The following is a 22,793-nucleotide window of genomic DNA, read 5'->3' as shown; positions in this document are numbered from 1 at the left end:
CGATGTTTCAATCTCTCTCTCCCTCGCCCTTCCTCTCTCTCTAAATCAATAAAAACATGTGTTGTTGTTTTTTAAAAAAAATTTTTTAAGAAAAACTGTCTGAAGTTGATGGAAGGAAAACTATGTTTTAAGTGTGAGTGGGCATCGGGGGAGCTGAGAGATAGTGTGGTTTAAATTCTTCATGATAAGCTGTCATTAGTTGCTCTCTTGAGTTACTACATTGAGAAACAGAGGTAAACATATTATTAAATACTCTGAAGTTAAAACTCTGGAATAGCTAAAAATGGAAAAAGTTCTGAGAAGTGGAACTGGGTGTAGGGAATTGTGTGTGTTTTTTTGCTTTGTCCCACTCTGTACTGGTTGAATTTCTTTACCGACACATATTATACCCTATCAGAAGCCCCCCACCCCACCCCACCCCCAGGCCCCACCCCCTATGGGCCCATGGAAGGTGGACACTCCCTTCCCACCTCTTTCTAGCTTGGCTTCCTGTTTGTACTGCAGGGGCTAGAGTTACATTTCCCAGCCTCCCTTCCGGCTACCTGAATGCCACCACCCCATCCCGGCATAATTAATTCCCCACTTCACCAAACTGGTCAAATAATAATCTCTCCCAAAAATGTGGAACTGGAAATGAGAGACACTATTTGGCATCTGCTTGTAGCTGGAATGAAGGGCAAATAGATTCAGGAGCTGTGGGATGATCATGCATGGAGAAGAAAAAACAAAAGACAAACTCTTAAGAGTATGAAAAACAACCCCAGACTGGGGGGAAATATTTGCAAAACGCATATCTGATAAAGGACTTGTATCCAAAAAAACCACAAAGAACTCTTAAAACCCAACAATAAGAAATCGAACAACCCCATTAAAAAGGGGCAAAAGATCTGAACAGATACCTCACCAAAGAAGACATACAGGTGGCAGATAAGCATAGGAAAAGATGCTCCGCATCCTATGTCATTAGGGAAATACAAATGAAAATAACAATGAGAGCCCACCACACGCCCATCAGAATGGTCACAACCCGGAACACTGGCAGCAGCAAATGCCCACCAGGGTGTGGACTCTCGTTCTTGGCTGATGGGAACACACAATGGTATGATCCCTTTGGAAGACAGTTGGGCGGTTTCTAACGAAGCGAAACATCGTCTTCCCATACAACCCAGCCACCATGCTTCTGGATATTCACCCAGCTAAGTTGAAGACTTGTGTCTGCACAAAGCCCTGTACACGAATGTTTACAGCAGCTTTATTTATAATTTCCAAAAAACTGAAAGCAGCCAAGTTGTTCTTCAGTAGGTGAGTGGATAAATTGTGTTACATACATACAATGGAATATTATTCAGGAATAAAAAAAGAAAAAAGCTATCAAAGCCATGAAAAGACATGGAGGAAACTTGAATGCAGATCTCTAAGTGAAAGAAGCCAATCTGACAAGGCTACATCCTGTATGATTCCTACTATTAGACATTCTGGAAAAGGCACAACTTTAGAGACAGCAAAGAGATCAATGGTTGCCAGAAGTTGGGGAGGAGAGGGATGAAAAGGCAGAGCACAGAGGATTTTTAGGGCAGTGAAAATACTCTGTATGGTACTGTAATGGTGAACTATGATACGTATTTGTCAAAACCCATAGATGTGGTCCTACCTGGTTTGGGTCAGTGGATAGAGCGTCAGCCCAAGGACTGAAGGGTCCTGGGTTCGATTCCAGCCGAGGGCATGTACCTCGGTGGCAAGCTCCCCAGTCCTGGTCAGAGTGCATGCAGGAGGTAACCAATTGATGCGTCTCTCTCACATCAATGTTTCTCTCTGTCTCTTCCTCTCCTTTCCCCTCTCAAAAAACAAAAACAAAAACAAAAAAGCATAGATGTGTAACATGAAGAGTGAACCTTAATGTAAACTATGACCTTTAGCTAATAAGGTATCAAGATTGGTTCATTAATTGTAACAAATACACCACACTAATCCAAGATGTTAATAATAGGGAAACTGTATGGAAAAGATAGATGGGAACACTCTGTACTATCTGCTCAATATTTTTGTAAATCTAAAAGTGTTTTAAAAATAAAGTCTTGCCAAAACCGGTTTGGCTCAGTGGATAGAGCGTTGGTCTGCGGACTGAAGGGTCCTAGGTTCGATTCCGGTCAAGGGCATGTACCTGGGTTGCGGGCACATCCCCAGTAGGAGATGTGCAGGAGGCAGCTGATCGATGTTTCTCTCTCATCGATGTTTCTAACTCTCTGTCTCTCTCCCTTCCTCTCTGTGAAAAATCAATAAAATATATTAAAAAAGTAAATAAATAAATAAAGTCTTGCCTTAGCCAGTTTGGCTCAGTGGATAGAGCATCAGCCTGTGGACTAAAGGTTCCCGGGTTCAATTCCAGTCAGGGGCACATGCCTGGGTTGTGGGCTCGATTCCCAGAGTGGGGCTTGCAGAAGGCAACCAATCAATGATTTTCTCTCATCATTGATGTCTCTCTCTCCCCCTCTCTCTCCCTCCTTAAAATCAATAAAAATATTTTTTTAAAAATGAATAAGGCCTTAATTTTTTAAAAGGCAATTTGCAACATGAGAAGAAGGTAGCAGACATGCAGAGAGGAGAGTCCACGTGGCAACAGAGGGAAGAAAGTGGCCAGGGCAACAGCTCCCTGACTGGTGGCATATGTCTGGTTCCCTGTTCCAGGCACTTGTGAAGCCCAGATGTGCTCCTCTGCCCCCAGATCCTATGACATACACGCCCCTGTGCTCCTTACTTACGCTGCTCTAAGGGGGTTTGTTACTTGTGTGGTCACACTTCTAAAGCCATCATCCAAGAGGACCAGTCTCGGTGAGGTGATGACACAAGAGGTCTAGTCTGGCAACCAAAAAGTAATTTCCGCATACTTCAAGTTCAAGTACGTTCCTGAGTACTATAAAAGAGATACTTGCAACATCTTACAGAATCTTCTTTTCTTCTCTGACCCACGTTGCCACACACCATAGTTACTCCTACAATTCTTTCTTTAAAAATTCCTCACCTGCCAGGGTGAGTCTGTTGGTTGAGCATTGTCCCGTGCACCAAGAGGTCACTGGTTCTTTTCCCAGTCAGGGCACATGCCTGGGTTTGGGGTTCAATCCCCCAGTAGGGGGCATGCAGGAAGTAGCCTATCAATGTTTGTCTCTCATTGGCATTTTTATCTCTCTCCTTCTCCCTACCTCTCTCTAAAATTAATAAAACCATTTTAATAATAATAAATTTTAAATATATACCCCAGCCAGTGTGGCTCAGTGGTTGAGTGTTGACCTATGAACCAGGAGGTCATGGTTTGATTCCTGGTCAGGACACATGCCCAGGTTGCAGGCTTGATGCTCAGGAGGGGGCATGCAAGAGGCAGCCGATCAATGATTCTCATCATTCATGTTTCTATCTCTCTCCCTCTCCCTTCCTCTCTGAAATCAATAAAAATATATTTTTTAGCCCTAACTGATTTTGCTCAGTGGATAGAGCATTGGCCTATGGTCTGAAAGGTCCTGGGTTCCATTCTGGTCAAGGGCACATGCCCAGGTTGCAGGCTCAATTCCTTGTAGGGAGTGTGCAGGAGGCAGCAATCAATGATTCCTTCTCATCATTGATGTTTCTATCTCTCTCTCCCTCTCCCTCCTTCTCTGAAATCAATAAAAATATTTTTAAAAATATATATACCCTAATATATATAAAGAGCTAGGTGCCATCATGACCGAACAGGTGACCGGTCACCATGAAGTGCATGGAGCACCTCTCGGTCCCTGGCCCCTGAGCCGCTCACCATGAGCGGGTGCTGGTGGCGGGGCGGGACTGGGGACTGTTGAGCAGCAGTGGCGGCTGCTTCGTGGGGTGGCCATGAGCTTAGCGGAGCAGTCACCCGAGCGGCAGTGAGTTTCGCGAAACAGTCACGGGGCGGGGGAGTTTCATGGAGCGTCCAGCAGCTAGCTTCACGGGCGGCAGCAAGCTTGGCAAAGCAGTGGAGGGGCGGGGGGAACCTCACAGAGCAGTTGAGGGGCCGTGAGCATCATGGAGCTTCCCAGAGTGGCGAGCTTCACGTAGCATTGCAGGGCGGCAAAGGCCGTGCGACGGAAGCCAGGATAGACCTAGGGACCCTAACTGCGCACGATTTTGTTCACGCTGGGCCTCTAGTATATCTATAATAATAAAAGCATAATATGCTAATTAGATTGGACAGCCAAATGACCTTCCGGACATCATTCCGGACATCCTTCCAGACGAAGCCACGGTGGTGGGGGCTGCAGCAGAGGCAGTTAGAGGCGATCAAGCAAGCAGGCAAGCAGTTAGGGGTGATCAGGCAGGCAGGCGAGTGGTTAGGGGTGATAAGGCAGGCAGGCAGAGTGGTTGGGGTCAATCAGGCAGGCAGGTGAGTGGTTAGGGGTGATCAGGCAGGCAGGTAGAGTGGTTAGGGGCGATCAGGCAGGTAGGCAGAGTGGTTTGGGGTGATCAGGCAGGCAGGCAGGCAGAGTGGTTAGGGGCGATCAGGCAGGCAGGCAGGTGAACGGTTAGGAGCCAGTGGTCCCAGATTGTGAGAGGGATGCCCGACTTCCGGTTTAGGGATCCCTGTGGGATCAGGCCTAAACCAGCAGTTGGACATCCCCCGAGGGGTCCCAGATTTTGAGAGGGTGCAGGCCAGGCTGAGGGACCCCACCCCACCCCCGTGCATGAATTTCATGCACTGGGCCTCTAGTTTTTAAATAATAAAGAAATAAATAATAAATAGCAAGTCCTCAATGCCCTAGCTGGGTGTCTCAGTTGGAGCGTCATCCCAAAACCAAATAATGTTGCGGATTTAATTCCCAGTCAGGGCACATTCTTAGGTTTCAGGTTTCTCTCTCTCCCTTTAATTTTTTTGTTGTTATATTCACCCGAGGATATTTTTTTCCATTGCTTTTTCAGAGAGAGTGGAAGCGATAGAGGGAGAGGAGACAGAGAAAGCAAAACTGATGGGAGAGAGACACATGGACTGGTTGCCTCTCACATGCACCCCAACTAGGAGCAGGGAGCAAAGCCATAACCCAGGTACATGCCCTTGACCAGGAATCAAACCCAGGCCAATGCTCTAACCACTGAGAACACTGGGCAGAGCTCACTCGCATGCTCTCTCGCTCTCTCCCTTTTTCTCTCTCTAAAATCAATAAAAACATATCCTTGAATGAAGATTTAAAAAAGAAAAGCACTCCTCAAAGCAATTTTCCCAAACCCTAGTCTCTACACCTTTTATCTTCTCCCAGCCTCCCTCCATCCTCATTCTGCATCATCAAAGCCAAGAAGCCTCCGGGGAGACCGAATCCTCCTGACATGGTGTTGGAAGGGGTGGATGAGGCTGAGTGGAAAAGCTAGGATCGTCTGTCATGGGCACACTCTGCCTGGGTGATCTCATCCCTCGCGTGGCTTCAATTACCATCTCCATACGGATGGCTGCCAAATCTCTGCCCGCAACTCCAGGCTCTGCTCCGAGCTGCAGATCTGCGTACCAACTGCCTCATCAACATTTCTCCTTGGGGTCGACTCGGGTAGGGTTACATTCTGCTGTGAGTAACAGAGACCGAAAATACGGTATCCTGAACAAGAGAGTGTGTTTCTTTTGCATGTAAAAGCCTAGAAGCACACAGCCCTCGGCGGGCATGGGGGCTCTACTCCATGCCAGTGTCCTTGCAGGTCCCTGTGACACTATCATGAGCGTGTGTCCCTCAACCTTATAGTCCAACTTGGTAGGTGGAATTACAGTCATCCCATCACATTCCAGGCAGCAAGATGCAGAAAAGCAGAAGGAGGCACGAGGAACAATGGGCAGCCAACAGCGGTGTTTAAAGGCTGGAAGACGCCACATAACATATCTCATTAGCCAGAACTTAGTCACACGTCCAAGCCTAGCAGCAAGAAAAGCTGGGAAATCCGTTCTCTATCCTGGGTGGCCATGTGCTTGGCTAAAAAGAGAAGATTCTATTATTAAGAAGAAGAGAATCGACATGAGGGAGGAAGCAGCCAGCATCGTCTACACAGCAGGCCCATAATCTCCTCCCGCTTGCCATGACTGAAGTGGAATTATCATCTTCCACCAACATTTCCTTTTCCCTCCAGGTCTCTGTACCCCTACACCCTAGCAGAGGGTAACTCTGTGGGGCAGGGGCAGGCAAGGGGAGGTGTCCCCGGAGCTAAGTGAAGGGGTGAGCAGAGAGAAAATTGTGCAATGAAGCTAAACTCCCAGGGGTCTGGAATAGAGGTCGAAGACCCCAAACAAGAAGGTACCCAAGTGCAGCAAGTAAGGTTGGGGTTTCCTGAGCAAAGGGCCAAGGGTGCCTGCTGAGGTAGGAGACAAAGATAGCACCAGGGACACACACACCCAGCTCCTCATCCGGCTCAGGGCTGATCCTGTCCATTCCATCTGCCTCCTGTTCACTCCACCACCCATGCCTTTGTCTGCACCCTTTCCTTCTGCTGGCCTGCCCTTCCTGCTTCCCCACATGAGTAACTCTCTCAGTCATCTTTCAGGGCTCAGATCAGGACCACCTCCTCCAAGAAAGCGCCCCTGTGACCCCGCTGGGAGCTCTAATAACATCACACTGGGGAAGGGGCTGCCGGTGGGCAGTGTCCATGCAGAGTTCTTAGATACGGGGGGATGTGGAGGACCAGTGTCATACGGGGTAGGGTATTAGGGAGGTGGGACCCCAGGGCCCTCTTTGTATGAAAGAGGAGGTGCCAGCTGCCCTTGCAACCATAGAGGTAAGGCGCCACCAAGGCTGAGCCTTGAACTCCTGGCCACAGCAGGGCCTCCCACATTCCCATACCCAATGAGGGAAATTATGCAGACAGAGGCTGTGAGCCAGAGAGAGGAAGTCCACCAGGGTGGGGGCAGGTGGAGCAGTTCCCGGAAGGAAGCCCGCACCTCAGGAATCTGATAGAGGAATACTCTAGAGGCCTCTGTCCCAGGAGCCCCACCTCCTGTCCCCAGCCATTCGGGGAATCTGCCTCTGGGTGCCCGGGTACTCCCTCCCCTCACCAGCCTCCTGCAACATGTGGCCCAGGCAAGAGCACAGACTCTGGGACTGCCCCTGGATCTGTGCTCCGTTCGGCCTAAGTCTCAGCTTTCTCCTCTGTGGAATGGGGGTGGAGGGTCCTCCCCCTGCTCCCCACAGGGCGTTGTGGCAGCAGAAGTGGCAGTGTAAGGTACCCAACTAGGTACCAGCACACTATGAAGCACAGTCAACAGGGTCTATTGGTGTAAAAAGCCTCTGCCCATGCCCAGCTGGTGTGGCTCAGTGCTTGAGCATTGACCTGTGAACCAGGAGGCCACAGTTTGATTCCTGGTCAGTGCACATGCCTGGGTTATGGGCTTGGTCCCCAGGAGGGGGTGTGCAGGAGGCAGCCAATCAATGATCCCCTCTCATCATTGATGTTTCTGTCTTTCTCTCCCTTCCTCTCTCTGAAATCAATAATACACACACACACACACACACACACACACACACACACACACACCAGGGGCCCAGTGCACAAAATTCGTGCACTGGGGGGGAGGGGGATCCCTCAGCCTGGCCTGTGCCCTCTAGCAGTCCAAGACCCCTTTCTCCTTACCGCTCAGCACCCTGCTCCTTAGCGCTGCCACAGAGGTGGGAGAGGCTCCCGCCACCACCACTGCACTCGCCAGCCGAGAGCCCAGCTTCTGGCTGAGTGGCACTCCCCCTGTGGGAGCACACTGACCACCAGGGGGCAGCTTGTGCATCGAACATCTGCCCCTTGGTGGTCAGTGCACATCATAGCAACTGGTCGTTCTGGTCATTCTGCCCTAACGGTCGCTTAGGCTTTCATTATATATGAAAGCTCTGCCCACCCTACCCTTCCTTCTGAGGTAGGCTGTGGGGGCATCTAACCTGCCCCCTGGTGCTCACGCACTTGAGTTCATGTGTGTGTGCATGTGCCCCAAGCTCTGGGGCAGAGCAAGCAGCCGGCTTGGCAGGGTGGAGAGAAGACTGAGAAGTTTCCTCCACGGCCCCTCAGCACACGTAGGCTTAGGTGGGGGGATGACGTGTCCTAAAGACAAATGTCACCTCTGCCCTAAAGCTGCCGGGCCAGGCTGCCGGGAGCTGGTCCATGCTTGCTGTTTCAAGGGACCTGGCATATATGGCATACTGTTCTTAATATGTTTGCTCACCTTCTAGGCACTATGTGTTTTAACCAATGTCTCTGAGAAAGGTTGTTTCCCCAGGTAGGGATTTTCCCCTGAAGTTAGGGAGGGAATAAAACCTCTTAACTAAGTGCCAGGCGGGTAATTAATCACTTTAACTACGAACAATCATGCTTAAGCTACATAATCTTTACTCCCTGGAATGGAGATAAGAAACGCCCTAACCTTTGAAATAGAGATTGATAGGATTGAATCAACTGGTATAAATACAGATGTAAGAAGACAGAGAGAGAGACAGAAATTGGCACAGAACCTACACAGAACGTTCTCTAGAGACAGAAGAACTTCGCTGGAGAGAACATGGCAAAAGATCCTGGACAGACACTGGCCTCAGAACCTAGAGACAGAACCTAGCGAGAGAACATAGCAAAAGATCCTGGACTGAACCTGACTACAGAAATTGGCAAGAGAACCTGACTAGAACCTGGTGACTGAACCTGGCTTGAGAACCTGGACAGAACCTGGCTGGAGAACCTAGCGAGGGAACATGGCTACAGAACCTGGCTGGAGAACCTGGAGAACCTAGCAAGAGAACATGGACACAGAACCTGGCTGGAGATCCTAAGCAGAACCTCTCTGGAGATCCTAACCAGAACTTCGCTGGAGATCCAGACCAGAACTTGGCTGGAGATCCTGGCTAGAGATCCTGGCTAGGCTGCTGATCAACTGAACGCTGTCTCCGTGTCATTCCTTCTTCGCCGACTCCGTCTACGCCTTTGGGAACCCCTGGACCTGCTGGGGTTGGACCCCAGCACCAGGCCAGGCAGTGGATCCCAGGAAAAGAGAGCCTTACTCCTGCCTCTCAAACCCAAAGTTTTCCTAAGTGCCCCACCCCGTGGTGACCAGGACGGGGGCTCTCTGAGAAGACACAGCACCCACAATAGGACCCAAAGGGCCAGTTTCTCCCTGGGTGTCCAAACAGAGAAGGATGTTTCCTCCCAGCAGGTCAGGACTGGCCCAGGTGGAGCAAAGGAGCAGGAGGCAGGTGTGCTGGAGGGCAGGGGATGGGGCTGGAGGTTAGGGCTGGGAAGGGCAGCTTGAGAGGTCAGTCAAGGGCAGTCCACACCTGGGATCTTCTGCTTTAGCTAATGGGGAACCATGGAAAGTATGGGAGTGGTGAAGCAATGAGACCAGATTTGCACCTTTTTAAAAAAATATTTTTTGGGTGGTTTCAGAGAGGAAGGGAGAGGGAGGTTGAGATAGAAACATCAATGATGAGAGAGAATCATTGATTGGCTGCCGCCTGCACGACCCCCACTGGGGACCGAGCCCTGACCTCCTGGTTCATAGGTCGACACTCAACCACGGAGTTGTGCCGGCCAGGCCAGGTTTGCACCTTCAAAAGTCTCCTCTACTTGCATGACAGGGACGGACCGGAGGGGCAGGGCTGGCTGCACTGTCACCCACGGGACAAGATCCTGAGCAAAGGCCAGAGGAGGGAAGCCTGGCCTGAGAGAGATGGCTCCTGGAGGACACTCTCAGAGGCTGATCTTCCTCGTCCTGCCCCCACGGGGAGAAGCAGGAAGCCGCTGAGGTCGGCGGGTGGGCCCACAATGGCGCCCAAGGGAAGAGGAGGGAGGTGCCAGAGCACAGAGAGGACAGTGAAGGGCAGGGGCTCTGCAGGACACTTGTCCACGCCCACCTGGGCCCAAACCTTCTGATGGCAATTGACTGGAACCTCCTCTAACTTGGAGCAGGATTCATGGGGATTATTTGCTATCCTCTGTGTCAGACTGGAAGCTGCCCAAGGGTGGGGGCCTGTGACTCCCAAGTCAGGCTGAGCTAAGGGGGCCTGACATGGAGGAGGGGGAGGGCAGAAGGCTGCCAAGCAGGAGGACGCCCAGAGATCCCCACCCATGAGTCTTCATTCCTGCTCAGAGCCTGCTGCCAGCCCCCCAGAGATGAGCCAATCTGTGGAGCTAAAGATGGGGATGGAGGAAAACCGGGAGGAAAAATGAAAAACAAGAGGCAGGTTGCATTTGAGGGGCCAGACCTTCCGCCTCTTCCCCGTGCACTCACAAACGGCCACACTTCCATCCTCCCAGGCTGTTCAACCTCTGAACTGAAAGGAAGGCCTGCCAGCCCCCATCGCACACTTGTTACACACTCACAGACAGACAAATAGAAACACTCACACACAGCCCTAGCTGGTTTGGCTCAGTGGATAGAGCATCGGCCTGTGGACTGAAGGGTCCCGGGGCGATTCCAGTCAAGGGCACATGCCTAGGTTTCAAGCTCGATCCCGAGGGTGGGGCATGCAGGAAGCAGCTGATCAATGATTCTCTCTCACCATTGATGTTTCTCTCTCTCTTTCTCTCCCTCTCCCTTCCTCTCTGAAATCAATAAAAATAAAAATATATTAAAAAATAAAAATATTATAGGGGACTGTCTAGGGCGGGGGGATAAAATGGACACATATGTAATACCCTTTGTAATACTTTAAGCAATAAATTAAAATTAAAAATTAAAAAAATAAAAATAAAAATATTAAATAATACACACATCACAAGAGACTCACTCAAACACAAGCATACACATACACACAGTCACAGATACAAGCAAACACACCCACACACATACACATGCTGCCACACCAACAGATACCCACACTCAGAGCAGCCAGTGGAGGTTGCTAACTAGATACCTGGCTGGCTTACTGGCCAGGTGGTGACATCCAAAATTGTCTAGTGCAGCACTCCCCCTGCCCCCAACCTCCTTGCAGGTGGCTCTGGGGCTGTGGCAGGGCCGGAGGGGCAGGGCTGCAATAAGGACAGCAAGCCTAGGGGAGGTGACAGCTCAGCTGGGGAGCCTTTGAGCTGGGCAGAGAGGAGGAGGGAGGAAAAATGGTTTGGAGTGGGAGGCAACTGTGATGCTCAAAGAACTGTGGGAGCCTTGGGAACTGTGGGAGGGGGTTGGGAGAGCAGACAGAGACCAGGTCCCTTCGTGCGGAGAGCTGGGCTGAGCCACCCTGAGCCTCGGGGCACATTTGGTGGCGGGAAGGGGCCCGCTCAGGCCCTGCCTGAACAAGGAGGTCCTGGGCCCTGCCAGTGGCTCAGAGGGCTGCAGGTTCATTCCTGGTCAGGGCACTTACCTAGGTTGCAGGTTTGATCGCCTACAGGAGGTGATGGATTGATCTCTCTCTCTCTCTCTCTCTCATCAAATAACAACTACTCGCCCAGCCGGAATAGCTCAGTGGTTGAGCATCGATCAAACTGTAAACCAGGAGGTCACGGTTCGATTCCTGGTTAGGGCACATGCTTGGGTTGCGGGCTCCAGCCCCAATGCAGGAGGCAACTGATCAATGATTCTCTCTCATTGTTGATGTTTCTGTCTCTCTCTCCCTCTCCCTTCCTGTCTGAAATCAATAAAAATATTTTTTTTTTAAAAAAAAGGAGGTCCTGGGGACACAGTCAGCTGCCTTACAGGGGCTCAGCAAAGGGGGTCTCCACCCTGCAGACCCCCTTTTTGGAGGCCACATCCCAGCATCCCCAAGAGGGCCTGAGTTAGGTCAGGACGAAGTCTGTGCGACCCCACAGGAGAGGAGGTAAGATGAGTTCTGGGTGAGCCCCTCTAGACAGCGGGGACCCAGCGGGTGAGCACCCTTCTCTCCAGGCCTCAGACTTCAGCAAGGACAGAGCCAGGCCCACTCCAAGGGCTGCCTGCACCCTCAGTTGGGCCTCCTGTCTCTCTCACCCTTGGAGACCAAGCTAGGGGTGGCAGGGTGGGCGGTCTGGGTCCAGGGCCTGGGGGTCTGGGACAGGGTGCTGCGAGGGGCCTGGGGCGGGCTGTCCCTCCCCAGCATGTAGGCTCTCCCCGTGGGTTGCCTAAGCAGAGGCCGGGTGGCCCTGTCGGGGAGGCAGGGGGCCCCTCCGCCGCCCGCCGAGCCGCAGGAGGCCGACCAGGGGTATGGAATTCCTCTCCCCTCCCTCCCCCTCCGCTCCTCACCCTTCTCCCCCACCCCACCCCCCGGGCTGCCGGGGAGCCGGCCGCCAGGCGCTGGAGAGGCTGGGGAGGGGCCCTGGACGCCGGGCCAGGCTGGCCCCTCGGCGGAGGCCCCGCGCAGGCAGGCCCCGCCCCGGCCTCGCACATCTGGGCTGGGAGCGCGGGGCCCACCCGGCGGCGCAGCCGCGCGGCCATCCGGCCTGGGGGAGGGGGCGGCGGGCGGGGTGGGCGGTGCGGGGCGCGGGCGGGCGGCGAAGGGACGGCACGTCGAGGGCTGCGGACGCCGCTCAGGGCGCTGCCGCGGGCTGTGCGGTCGCGGGCGAGGCAGATCGCGCTGTCGGAGGGCGGAGGTGAGTCCCGGGCGAGGGGCTGGCGGAGAGGAGAAGGGCGCAGAGGTCAGCCCTCCGCCCCGGGCCGCCCCGTCCTGGGCTGTCGGCTGAGACCCCGCGGGGACTTCCTGAGCCCGGGACGCCGGGTTGGGGACAGATCGCAGGCCCTCTCTCCAGCGGGGCTGTGGCTGTGGGCTCCCCTCCAGGCGTCGGACCCCGCACGCTCCACAGAGGGGCCGGACAGACTCCTTGCTGTGGGGTGGGGGTGGGGGGTGAGGCTGGGGGCTGCACCAGGGGCGCATTTGTGGAGAGCAGGCTGCCTAGACCTGAGGTAGATACCTGGTGTGTGTGTGTGTGTGTGTGTGTGTGTGTGTGTGTGTGTTGGGGGGCATCTTGGATGGGAGGGGCGCTGGTCCCGGGCCCTGTGGTCCCAGAAGGTCTGGAGTGGCTGGGTGGTCGGGGTGCCACAGTTGCAGACTGTGGACTGGCCTCCTGAGCGGGGAACTCTGGTTTTCCTCTGTGAGGCTAGCTTCCGGGTCCAGGTGGGGTGGGTCTGGGCTCCCTGCAGGCCGGTGGAGCTGTCTGTGAAGCAGGCTTGTGTGGGGGAGAGAGCCTGGGAGGGAGTGGGCGCTAAAATATGGACTCCCTGTGAGAGCAAAGGCAGCCAGTTGCCCCAGAAGGTAAGGGAGGTGATGGGGGACTGGTGGGCAGAGGATGGGAGGGGCTTCAGGCCCGGCTCTGTGGGACAGAGGTTGTTTATGAACTGGCTGCTCCCATGATGAGGACCCACTGGGTGGGGCAGGATGCGTGGAAAGACGGGAGGGGCCATTTCTGTCACCCCTGCCCCAGTGCAGAAGGAGGCAGCCTCCCAGCGGTCCCCCCAGGAGAGACTGGACTGGAGCAGCCCTTTGGGGTTTCTGATCTGCCTCTTGGGCCCTGGTTGGCCCACTCTCTGCCTTGAGAGACATGCCTGTGGCCTCCCTTTGCCTGCTGAGTCCAGTCCTGTGCCATTAAAGGGCTGGCAGGAGGCTGAGAGAGAGCAGTGGGTGGGAGAAGCTGGAATATGTGGGAGAGAGGGGGGAGCTGTAAAGATCTGGGTGGGCTCTTTGTCCTCATGGGCAGAGGACAGGTACATGTGGAGCCCTGAAATCCAGCAACATCACGTGCCCCCAGCCTCGACACCCTCACCCCAGGAATAGATCCTTGGAGAATTCTCTCCATCAGGCAAGAAGTCCTAGGCCTTGTGATTTGGGGGACTCTCTAGGATGGGGATCTCCAGTTTCAAGTCCCTACTCAGCCACACCCTGTCCTGGTCCCCAATGACTGATTGATCATGTCTGTTGGATAGAAGTCAGTGCCAGAAGTCATAGTGAAGCTGAAGATTAGAGGTCGATATGAGGTCAAGGGCCAGGGGTCATCAGTCTGCGGGCAAGGATGGGTCAGTCCATGGGCAGGGTTAAGGATCTGTGTCTGTGGGTAGGGTAGGGGTCAGGTTGGGGCCAGAGTTTAGCCTGTGCTTGTAGTCAGGAAATGAAGTTACTTTCTGTGTAAATCAAACTGCCCCACCCAATGATTCTTAAACCCAAGCAGCAGTAATCTGAAATTAACAGGCCCCTGGGACAGCGTCTTCCTCACCCCATTTCCAGCCATGGACTCTGCGCAGACATACAGCTTTGGGGAGCGGAGGTGGTCCTAGCCCCATGTTCATCATTCTCCTTAAATAGTTCTGAGTGTGTGTGCATGATGGGGGTGAGGGGGCATGTCCTGAAGACAGGTGGTGCTGCCACCCCCTCCACCTCCACCTCTCAAGGAATCAGCAGGATCCTCCTTTTTAAAAAAAAAATATATATATATATTTTTTTTATTGATTTCATAGAGGAAGGGAGAGGGAGAGAGAGATAGACACATCAATGATGAGAGAGAATCATTGATCAGCCCCACCCTGGGGATCGAGCCCACAATCCAGGCATGTGCCTTGACCAGGAATCGAACCAGGACCTCCTGGTTCATAGGTCAACGCTCAACCACTGAGCCATGCCAGCTGGTAGAATCCTCCTTCTTTAACACAAATTGATTCCGGTCTTCCCTCCCTCCCTAAAGAACGAAGCATGACTAGAATAAACTCTCAATCAGACCAAAAGCTTCTAAGAAGAGAAATTCAGAATACACATCATGAAGGGAAAGAATACTATTCACGTCTGTCCAACTCCCTGTCTTTTGTCAACCACCTACTTTTTAAAAAAACATATTTTTATTGATTTCAGAGAGGAAGGGAGAGGGAGAGATAGAAATATCAAATGGCAGCCTCCTGCACGTTCCCCACTGGGGATCAAGCTGCCCTTGACTGGAATCGAACCCGGGACCCTTCAGTCCCCAGGCCGATGCTCTATCCACTGATCCAAACCTGCCAGGGCTCAACCACCTTTTTACCTGAACTTGATCCTCACAAGCCCCCTGTTTGACCCATTTTTCAGAAAAGGCACCAGGGCACAGAGAGGCAACCAGGATACACTCCACCCAGATGCCATTATAGGTCCTTGCCAGCCCTGAGACCCCAGTGTAAGGGACTCAGTGAATCACACACTCAGAAATGAAAGGTAACTGGACCAGCTTCAGACAGTTGGCGAGATTATAGGCACTCAATTTAGATGTGGAATCCAGCTTAGAGTGACGACTCCTAACTCTTTTTTCCTGGTGGTTCTAGATTGTTTCTCCTCCAGATATAATCGCCTTGGTCCAGAAAATCCATCCATTCATTCAACAAAGTGTTTCTCCGGCACTTAGTTCAGAACTTGGCACAAAGAAATGCTCAGTAAATTTTTGCTGAAGAATTGAAATGATGTACAAATAGGGCTGCCAGCTTCTCCTTTGTGGCCTAGATCCACTGTGTGCTGGTAAATGTTTTACAGTCAACACTACAAAAGGGAGAAAACCCAGATTTGTAGTGTTTGCCAATTTCTGTGATGTAAATGCTCCCACCATGGCTGATTTCAAGCTAGCAATGTGGTGTCAGTGAATGTGGAATTGGGAAGAGATGCAGAGAATCTGCTTTTGCCAGCTGGTGGGAATCAGCTCCAGCATGCCACTCCATCACCCTGAACTGGGCTCCTGTCCCTGGCTCTCAAAGCCTGTACACACCCCATCTATTTGCTTTCCCTTTCTCAGCATCTCTGTGCTCTGTGAACGCCCATGACCCGCCCCTGTCTTTCCCCCTGATTCTGATTCCTGGACATCCAACTTTGCACCTCCAATGATAGCAGGATTGAATGTATCTGGAAATCTCCATGATGCTGGCCATGTGGTATGATCCTGGACATGCCTGGATGTCTGTGCATGACGGGGCTGAGTTGTGTGAACTGTGCATTAGCAAGGATGTATATGTGCATGTGTGTGTGTGTGGGTGGGGGCGGTATGACAGTGCCCACCTGTGTCTGTTGGTGTTCTATTAGCAAAACTTCCCGGCTACAGAGAGGGAGTGGGCTCTGGGCAGCTCCCCTTAAGCTTTTTGCTCCTCCAGGTATTGCCCATACATCAGCTCCTGATCTCAGCCACCTTCCTGGAAGTGCTAGCTCCATTCGCCTACCCTCTGCTCTCTCCTCACCTAGGCTTACCTGACTCCCACCCCTTCTCGTCATTCCACCCAAATGCAGCCCTGGGCCACAGTTGTTTCCAGTCTCATCTAACAACTGAGATGCCATGAAACCACAGCAGACATCTAGGTCTCCTCGGCCATCCCACCTTCTGGAGTCAGCCTTTATGCGAAGGGTCCTTTCCCTTCCCTTCCCCCACTCTGCTTTCTGCCAATGACCCCCAGACACACATCTCCACCTCAGCTTCTCCCTGGCCTCTAGAGCATAGATCCTCTGGCTCCTCTGGCAGTTCCTGAACTCCAGCCGGAAACACTGCCCCTTGCGCCCTGCAGGCCTGTGTCTGTGGGTAGGGTAAGGGTCAGGGGAGCTTGCCCTTCTCCAGTGTTCTCCATCTCACCACCCATCTGCCAGTTTGAATCAGATACTGTCATCCTTGACAACTTCTTCCTAATCCCCATATCCAATCCTGCCACCTCCATCAGCCCTGCTGGTTTTAACCTCTAGCTTAATTGTACCTACTTCTGTTTCAAGATACACAGCCATGAGCATCATCAGTCACCTGGAGCCCTGATTGGGCTTCTGCTTCCGTACTGTCCCACTGCAACCCACACCCCCAAGCAGCCAGAGGAACTTTTAAAAACGCAAATCCAGTCATGCCCCCACCTCCACTCTGCCACTGCAAAACTTTCAAGATTGCCCAGCCAGTGTAGCTCAGTGGTTGAGCATCAACCGATGAACCAGGAGGTCACGGTTGAGCCCCGGTTGGGGCATATGCCATGGTTGTTGGCTCGATCCCCAGCGTGGGGCCTGCAGGTGGCTGCCGATCGATGACTCTCTCTCATCATCGATGTCTCTATCTCTCTCTCCCTCTCCCTTCCTCTCTGAAATCAATTTAAAAACTATATTTTAAAAAACGTTCAAGATTTGTTGTTGCCCTTTATTTAACACCAAATCTAAAATAGGGTCCGCGAGGGCCTGCCTGCAGGGCCGGGCCAGGCCAGCCCCTCTCTCCAGCCTTACCATGCTCTCCTCTGCCGCGCTTGTAGCCAGCTGTGACCTTGGCTGCATCATTTGTAACCTCAAATCCACTTGGGTGTTTATCTGATGATAAGCAGTTCCCCGACAGGTTGTGGGCCCCTGGGGCAGAGACAGTGTCTCTGGGTCTGTCTCCGATGTCCCCCAGCACCTGGCACAGAGTGGGCACCAAAAGCATTTAGGACCATCCTGATTCCAACAAAGCAACTGTTAAAAAAAGACCTTTCTGAGAAAAGCTGGGACGGTGGACTGAGCGTTAGATGAGATTAAGGAATTAATTTTGTTACACATGATAAGGGTGCTGTGGCAATGTTTTTAAAAGTCTATCTGTTGGAGAGACATAATGAAGAATTTATAGGTGAAACAACATGGTGTCTGGTATTTGCTTCAAAAGACTCCAGCCAGAAATAAATAAATAAAACAAGTAAGCATTCCATGAGGGAACAAAGGAACAAATAAATGTTATTTGCATGTCTGTTCCTGTTCACAGCCTCAGGGCCTGCGAAGATGCTGGCTGTCCCGGAGCTGGGCCTGCAGGGGCTGTACATTGGTAAGAATCCCTCACCTCTGCCCCCACCCACCTTCCACTTGCCCTTGTCTGGATAGGGGTGCCTCTCCCAGAAGTTCCTGAGAGTGTATGTGTGTGCACACAGGACTGTGTATGTAAGTGTGTGTGTTTGTGCACGCTTCACTCCTGTGTGCACACAGAACATATCTGTTCATGGGACCCTGTGCGCGCATGCACATGTGTGCATGTGTGCATGTGCGTGTGTGTGTGTGTGCGTGTGTGTTTGTTTCTGTCTGTCTATCTATCTGTTTGCTGTGGGCAGATCTCTGTGCAGGGCCTTGTGTGAGACTGTGTATATCTGCAAGTAGGTCTATGTGCACGGAATTCTGTGTGTGTGTGTGTGTGTGTGTGTGTGTGTGTGTGTGTGTGTGTAGGGGCGGGAGGCCAGGAGGCAGGAGGGACACTCCTCAGGAAGTCCACTCACAAAGACCTGGTGGGCTGGGCCTTCCTTCCTGCCTCCCTTCCCAGGCTCACACCACACAGCGCCTTGGCCCTTCAAGCTAGAGCTGGTGGCAGGGCCTAAGCCTGTGCTGGTCGCCTGAGAAAAGGGAGCTCTGAGGGTGTGACCAAAATGCCCTGCCTCTCCAGCACCCCAAGACAGACTCCAGCCCTGTCCCAGGCACTTTCTAGAGTCCCCCTCATTTCCTGCCCCTCACATATGTTCCCAGGGTACCCAAGGCCAGAAAGGGCTGGGAGCTGTCAGGGCCACCGCCAGGGCAGCCGCTGAGGGAGCACAGGCCCTGGGCCCCGGCTCAGCCTGAAGCCAGACAATTTGCTTTGCCCGTGGGTCTTTATGCCAGACTCCATCAGCCGCCCCATCCCCATGCCTGAATCTCAGGGCAGCCCCAGTCCTCCTCCCAGGAGCCCTAGGAAAGCCCAGAGTGGTGGCGACAGGCCACCAGCCCACACCTGGGGGATGTCTAGCAGACAGACCCCTGAGCTGCCTGAGCCTCCAAGCCAGGCTTTGGGCTGCCTTCTGGGGCTGTGTTGCTTCCTTCCACTGAAGGCCCAGCTCGGTCCTGGGCCTGTGAGTGAGGCTCACTGGGGCCTCATGCCCCCCAATGCTGGCTCCACGTGCATGTGTTGTTGGGGGGGTCGGGGGATGACTTGGGCTTCACTTCCTATTTTTGTGGACACCCCTCAGCTCAGGGCTGGGCTGGGGCGGTGCTGCCCAGCCTTGATTCTCACAGGCAGCCAGCTGGGCCTGTCTTTGGCCCTTGGCGGGAGTACTGGGTATACTGGTTAATAATGCGGATGTTTTTCAATAGATGAAGTTACACATATGTTGATATATATGCGATTTGATATCTATGCTATTTTGTTGTATTGCTCCTTCAGATTACCATTTGTTCCGGTCGATGGCACACGCACTTTCCGAGCAGCACTTCAAAACGTACGAAGAAGTGGAAAATTAGGTCTCTGAATGGTTTGCCTAAAAACAAGAAAAGTTCTATTGGCAATATTAACCAGTTAATAGCCAGTCTGCATTATTAACCGGTTAATACGGATTTTGTAATCAGAGAAAATACGATAATTTCAAGAGAAACATCAAAAGTGCTTTATTCAAAGTAATGTCCATCCCTAGCTACACATTTCCCCATCTTTCAGGTCATTTGTGGATACCGCCCCAATAGAAAGAAGTTTTCTTGTTTTGAGGCAAGCTATTCAGAGACCCAATTTTCCACTTCTTCGTACGTTTTGAAGTGCTGCTCAGGAAGTGTGTGTGCCATCAGTCGGAACAAGTGGTAATCTGAAGGAGCAAGTTCTGGTAAATACGGCGGGTGGGTTAATACTTCCCGGGCAAGATCTTTTAACGTGTCTTTACTAGTAGAAGCGGGCTGCTCTCTCAGGTTCTGAGAACCATGTGGCTGAACTCTAGGGGGAGGGGAGCAGTTAGGTCTGTAGCTCCCCCACCTTTCCTGGTTTCTCCACCTTCTACCCCAACCCAGGCAGGAGCTCACCCACCCCATCTCTCCTGCTCTTCTATCTCTGCATTCGGTCTGCCCCCACATACGCTTCTTGGTCTTCCCCCCCCCCCGCCCCCGTGTCTGAGGGGTGCTGGGGGAGATGAGTAGTCCCCAGGTGAGGCATGGGTCATCCTCCAGGGATGGTCACCCTCAGCCCGCTCCTGCCTCAGGTGCCCCTGCTCAGCCTCATCCTTCCTCCCCTCCCACCCATCCCCCTTCTTCAGCAGGGCACCCCTGCCTTGGCCCAGCAAGGACCGATGGGAGAACCCCCCAGGCCTGGGGCCCAGCTGCCAGCCCCCTACCCTGATCGTGCCACAATGTCTTCCCCTCTCTTTGCAGGCTCCAGCCCAGAACGGTCCCCCATCCCCAGCCCACCCGGCTCCCCAAGGACCCAGGAAAGCTGTGGCATCGCCCCCCTCACACCCTCGCAGTCTCCCGTAAGCCTGGCGTGGGCATCTGGGTGGTGGGTGTCCAGAGTGGTGTGGAGGGGGGTTGGTGATCCAGAAAACAAGACCTGGCAGGGCCTGGGCAGGGCCGGGGGTACCACTGTGCCTCCTGCCCCAGCACACCCCAGTCACGCTCTCTGCAGAAGGGCTACCCTTACGTGACCTTGCACTTAAGGGGTAACAATTCTATTGAGGTGAGCCCCAGTACTAACACCCAAATACCCCCTCCAGGATGACATCCCGGGGCTATTGCAGCTCACCTGCCGGGGGCAGGCGTATTTCTGAGCATATGGTTTTTTCAGGGTCTGCACTGGCCCTCCCAGGGCTACCCCGCCCCCCTCCTGTCCAGTATAGCCCCACCTGAGGAAGAGGAGACACGCTGCTAAAAAAATACAGAGTTTGGAAATTACTAGCTTGAACTATCCAGGACATAACCCTCCCCCAAGCTCGCTGGGTCATCTCACTCCAGACAGCCTCACCCAAATTATTGAGCCTGGGGGCCCCTTTGTTCTCAGGGAGCCAGGCCTAGGAGAAGGCAGGGGCCGCTCTGGGCACGTGCACGGGGCCTCTCCCCTCTGCCACAAAACCGACAGTCTGGTTGTGTCACTGTGGCCACAAAGAGCACAGGGTCAAGTATACACAGGTCCATGTGCTGTGAAGCTGCCAGGAGGAGCGTAATTGCTCCCAGCTGGACCCGGGCTGTGAGATGGTGTGAGATGGGGGTGGGCTAAGGCTGTGCAGACAGAAGGTGGGCAGAGAACCAGGAGCCAGGAAAACAGGAGCTTGAGCTAAAAGCTGCGCAGGGCTGCCTGAGAGGCAGTTGGCATCTCCAGGGATCAGCCGGGAGCCTGGGAAGGGAAGGGAGCCCAGGCAGGCAGGTGGGAGGAGGTGAACCAGGGATGAGCTGGACCTCAGTCAGGACAGGGGGTGGGGGCTCCCATGTACACCCAGCCTGGCCCTTGGGCTGCTCCCTAACTCCAGGTCTTGCACTTGCAGAAGCCTGAGGCCCGAGCCCCCCAGCACGCCTCCTTCTCTGTGGTGGTGGCCATCGACTTCGGTACCACTTCCAGCGGCTATGCCTTCAGCTTTGCCAGTGACCCTGAGGCCATCCACATGATGAGGTGAGGGCCACTGGGCTGTGAGATTGGGTCGGGGGAGAGGGGTTGGGCCTGGTCCCAGAAGTACTGTCACTGAGGAGACATGGGGTACCCTCAGAGCTCCTGCCACCCCAAGTCTGGGCTCCCCTCTGGGGTAAAAGTTTGGAGGATGGCCCTTGGCCTGTGCCCCCAGCCTCCATTGGAGCAGTTCCCTGCCCTCTGCAGGAAATGTTGGGCTTTATTTTTAATTTTAAAACATTTTATTGAGATATAAAAAACATACAGGAAAGTACACAAATATCTGGGCTTGCTTACAAACACATACTACTAGTACACACATATATGTATGAATATTTGTGTGTTTTAAATAAAAACGGAATATCGCCGAAACCGGTTTGGCTCAGTGGATAGAACGTCGGCCTGCGGACTGAAGGGTCCCGGGTTTCGGTTCCGGTCAAGGGCATGTATCTGGGTTGCGGGCATATCCCCGGTGGGAGATGTGCAGGAGGCAGCTGATCGATGTTTCTCTCTCGTCGATGTTTCTAGCTCTCTATCTCTCTCCTTCCTCTCTGTAAAAAATCAATAAAATATATTTTTTAAAATAAATAAATAAATAAATAAAAATGGAATATCATACAATTTGCTTTTTTTATTTTTTATTGATTTTAGAGAGAGAGGAAGGTAGAGAGAAAGAGAGAAACATCAATATGAGAGCATAACATTCATCGATTGCCTCCTGCACGTCCCCTGCTGGGATTGAACCTGAAACCCGGGCATGTGCCCTGACCAGAATTGAACTGGCAACCTTTTGGTACATGAGACGATGCCCAACCAACTGAGCTCACTGGCCAGGGCCAATTTGCCTAATTTAAACTTTCAACACTATTCTGTAGACATTTCATGTCAATACATAAAGCTACCACTTTCTTTTTAACAGTTGCATAGTTTTTCCATAGTATGGATGTTTCAAAATTTATCCATTATTCTACTGATTGTTTGTTTGTTTGTTTGTTTTGGGGGGTCTCTAAGTTTTCACTATTACAAAAATAATGCTGCAAGGAATCTCCTTCCTTGAAAACTTGTGCTGAGATTTCTATGGAGCAGATTGCTAGAGGCAGATTCCTAGGTCTGACATCTCAAATGAAATACAAGGACATAAAGGACCAGAGGGCTAACCGAGTTGACACAAGTCACACAGTTGTTATGAAAGAGATGATCAAAAAATCTATCCTGATGTTGAGTTTTAGTTGAACAAAACATTTCTTTAAACACTCCCTCCAGCGCTGATCACACTCCCTGATCCTTAGAGTGTGTCTTAGTGGGGCTGCAGCCAATAGGTGGAGCTCTAGAAGACCCCAAAGCTCCCAACTCAGACTGGAATGGGGGATCAGGGACTTGCCCAGGGCCCCGGAGGCTGGATGGAAGGGTGGATGGAGAGACCTATAGTCAGGTCCCTGCCTCACAGGTACAGGGACTTGACCTCCATGAGCCTGGACTGTCGTTCCCCTTTCTCTGCTCCCCCATACCCACAACGGCTCTGAGCACTCACAGTCCCCCAGGGTCAGCACACGGCAGCCGAGGCCACGCTGCGCCCCATGCTGGAGCCA

At 52.6% G+C, this 22,793-nt stretch overlaps 1 protein-coding gene across 2 annotated transcripts in view; it reads left to right on the top strand.

Annotated features, from left to right (window-relative positions):
- Positions 1-12,410: 12,410 nt before the first annotated feature.
- Positions 12,411-22,793, top strand: part of HSPA12B (heat shock protein family A (Hsp70) member 12B) — a gene marked incomplete at its 3' end in the record, with an annotated part of 20,140 nt that continues 9,757 nt past the window's right edge. For both annotated transcript variants that reach the window (XM_081097622.1, XM_081097623.1), the window contains exons 1-4: positions 12,411-12,504; positions 17,599-17,658; positions 19,983-20,080; positions 21,086-21,210. In XM_081097622.1, the coding sequence (XP_080953748.1) occupies positions 17,616-17,658; positions 19,983-20,080; positions 21,086-21,210 (266 nt within the window). In that variant the 5' untranslated portion in view covers positions 12,411-12,504; positions 17,599-17,615. The remainder of the gene's footprint in view (positions 12,505-17,598; positions 17,659-19,982; positions 20,081-21,085; positions 21,211-22,793) is intronic.

The sequence above is a fragment of the Myotis nattereri genome (assembly GCF_964212035.1).
Source record: "Myotis nattereri genome assembly, chromosome: 8".
NCBI classification, from domain to species: domain Eukaryota; kingdom Metazoa; phylum Chordata; class Mammalia; order Chiroptera; family Vespertilionidae; genus Myotis; species Myotis nattereri.
This window is presented reverse-complemented; position numbering and strand designations above follow the sequence as displayed.